Source organism: Myotis davidii, unplaced genomic scaffold (assembly GCF_000327345.1).
Source record: "Myotis davidii unplaced genomic scaffold, ASM32734v1 scaffold520, whole genome shotgun sequence".
NCBI lineage: Eukaryota > Metazoa > Chordata > Mammalia > Chiroptera > Vespertilionidae > Myotis > Myotis davidii.
Window position 1 is genome coordinate 877686 of NW_006292908.1, and position 2634 is coordinate 880319.

A 2634-nucleotide genomic window follows, 5' to 3' on the forward strand; every position below is an offset into this window, starting at 1 on the left:
TCTTCTGCCTGGGGTAGCTGTAGCTGCGGCTGGGGTCCAGCAGGAGGTGGCTGCGGGCGTGGCCCTCGGAGGATGCTCCCGAGTGATGGCTGGGCCAGGAGAGCCGGGCAGACAGCGGGTCCGAGGGGCTGGCCGGCGGGGACTGCAGGTCCACCGAGTCAGGCTTCCCACGGTGGCATGGGTAGCAGGAGGCAGGGGCGCTGTCGGAAGGGCTGGCGTCGCTCTTAGTCACGCTGCTGAAAGCCAACACAGAAAGGGAGGTTAGCGGCCAAAAAGCAGGGTCAACCACAAGCCTTTCCTTCTCCCCAAGATGCTGCTGCCGAGTAGGAAAATGCAGTTAGGAATGTAGCTACCATTTCTTATCATCCTATATAATAAAAGAGAAACATGTAAATTGACTGTCCCTCCGCTACACTCATCAGCCAATCAGGAGTGAGTATGCAAATTAACCAAAAAGATGGCGGGTTAATTTGCATACACAGGTGCCGGGCAGAGAGTAGAGCAGGAGAGCCAGCAGAGAGTGGAGCGACTTGGGGAACTTGGCTCCCCAAGCTGCCAGACAGAGAGCAAAGAGGGAGAGCTGGTAGCTTGGAGGACTTGGCAGAGTGGAAGGCCATGGGATGGAGACAGAGCAGGAAGGGAAAACCAAGAGCGCGGGGAGCACCAGGAATTCTGGGAATGGTAGTTCTGGTGGCAGCCCCAGGACCAGAAGCGAAAGCCCAGAGTGCGGGGAGCACCAGGAATGCTGAATCGTAGTTCTGGTGGCAGGCGTGTTGTGGAATCTTCTAGAGTAGACACTAGAGCAGTGGTCGGCAAGTGTGGGTTTTTTAAAAATCAAATACAGGAATCATGAAAGCACCTCACCTAGCCATCTAGGAGGTGCTTACTGAATGCTAGTGTGATTCTCCCCTGTCACATTCCTCCACAGAAGGAGGTAAGGGATCGTGAGGGAACCTGAGGGACCAGGGAGAAGAAATACCACCAGGACACACCGTCATTTCCCGCATCCCCTTCTGTTCAGTTCAACAACTTGGTTCTTCTACTGACCAGCCGCTGTGCAGGGCTAAGGATGCAAAGGTGAAGGAGACGGTCCGCTGTGAAACATGGACACAGACAGGAAGATGGAAGAGGAGGTTCCTTCAAAAAGGGAAGCTGCTATCAGCTGGCCGTGGCTCAGTGGTTGACCGCCAACCTATGAACCAGGAGGTCACGGTGTGATTCCCTATCAGGGCATATGCCCTGGTTGTGAAGGATCTTTCCAGTAGGGGGCGTGCAGGAGGCAGCCCACCAATGATTCTCATCATTGATGTTTCTCTCTCCCTTACTCTCTGAAATCAATAAAAATATACTTTAAAAAACTAAAAAGAGAATCTTTAAGTTACGAACATATATTGGTAATTATGGATATGAACATGACTTAAAATGCTACGGGGAGATGGCACATATATGTATACACACATATTTAACTAACAAGAAACACATTCTTGGTGGGGGCCTAGATCTTTCTGATGAGAAACACCGTTCAGCCATGCGTGGGCTTCTCCCCAGCGGGGGCTGGATTGATTGGTGGCGCCCGCAGCAGCCAGGACGGGGTGGCAGATGGGTGCCTGGCGCTTGCCATTCTGCGCCTGGGACACGACCACATCGCTGCCGCCACCACCATGACTCTCTGTCCACCCAAGAGCTTGAGGCAGAGTAAACGCTCCGGGCACGGTGCTGGTGTTGGCCTGGCTTCAGCGCTATCGAGTCACATTAGCATAAAGAGCCCAATGTCTGCAGAACAAACAATACCTGCGAAGACGAGATACCCGAACCCGTGAGCTACCTGAACCCATGAGCTACCTAAACCCGTGAGCTACCTAAACCCGTGAGCTACCTGAACCCATGAGGACCCGGGGGTGGAGGGGTATGCGGGGTGGGACGGGGGGAATCGTGCAAGTGTGCTTGGCTCTGGGGACTGAGCCAGCACGTGCTTGGGGGGCACCGGCGGTGGCGCCAGGGGACCTGAGAAGACTCACACCCCGGCCGACTCCACACCTTCACGGGCTCCCAAAGAGAAGCGGGGCCCCTCTATTTTCTAGACATAAGAAATGCCTGGAAGTTACGTGGAGACAGATGGCAAACTTGACGTGAAAGGTTCCTAAGAATAGGGTTGGCATTTGCCCATGGTGACAAGAGCTGTCTTGTGAGAGAAGGCGCTCTGAGCAGGGGGCGTGCAGATGGGACGGAAGGACACCTGGCAGCGATGGCCCAGAAGGGCTCGTCCTGCCTGGGGGACCCCGAGGAGAGCGAGCCAGGGACCCTGCCACGGCTGAGTCCCGAAGGTGCAGCCTGGTTGCTCATGGCACCAAGTGGAAGGGACTCGTGCTGGTTTGTGAGAGCTGAGGGCTGAGGGCAGCCCACGGATTGCTGCCTACCAAATATGTTCAATTGAAAAACGGCAATAAAGGACGGTAGGTCCTACCTGACTCTGAAAGCCAGAACATGTTAAATGCCAGCGCTGACAAAGAATCAGAGACTCACATACCAAATGGCCAACTACTTTAAAGAAAAAAATTTCTTTTTATTGATTTCAGAGAGGAAGGGAGAGGGAGAGAGAGAAGCACCAATGAAGAAGGAGAAACATTAGAAAGA

The 2634-nt window shown here is 53.9% G+C and overlaps 1 protein-coding gene across 1 annotated transcript in view; it reads right to left on the bottom strand.

Moving 5' to 3' along the window:
- Positions 1–2634, bottom strand: part of GAREM1 (GRB2 associated regulator of MAPK1 subtype 1) — a 127354-nt gene that overhangs the window by 1383 nt on the left and 123337 nt on the right. The window contains exon 7 of the mRNA XM_006766396.2: positions 8–236. Coding sequence (XP_006766459.1) covers positions 8–236 — 229 coding nt within the window. The remainder of the gene's footprint in view (positions 1–7; positions 237–2634) is intronic.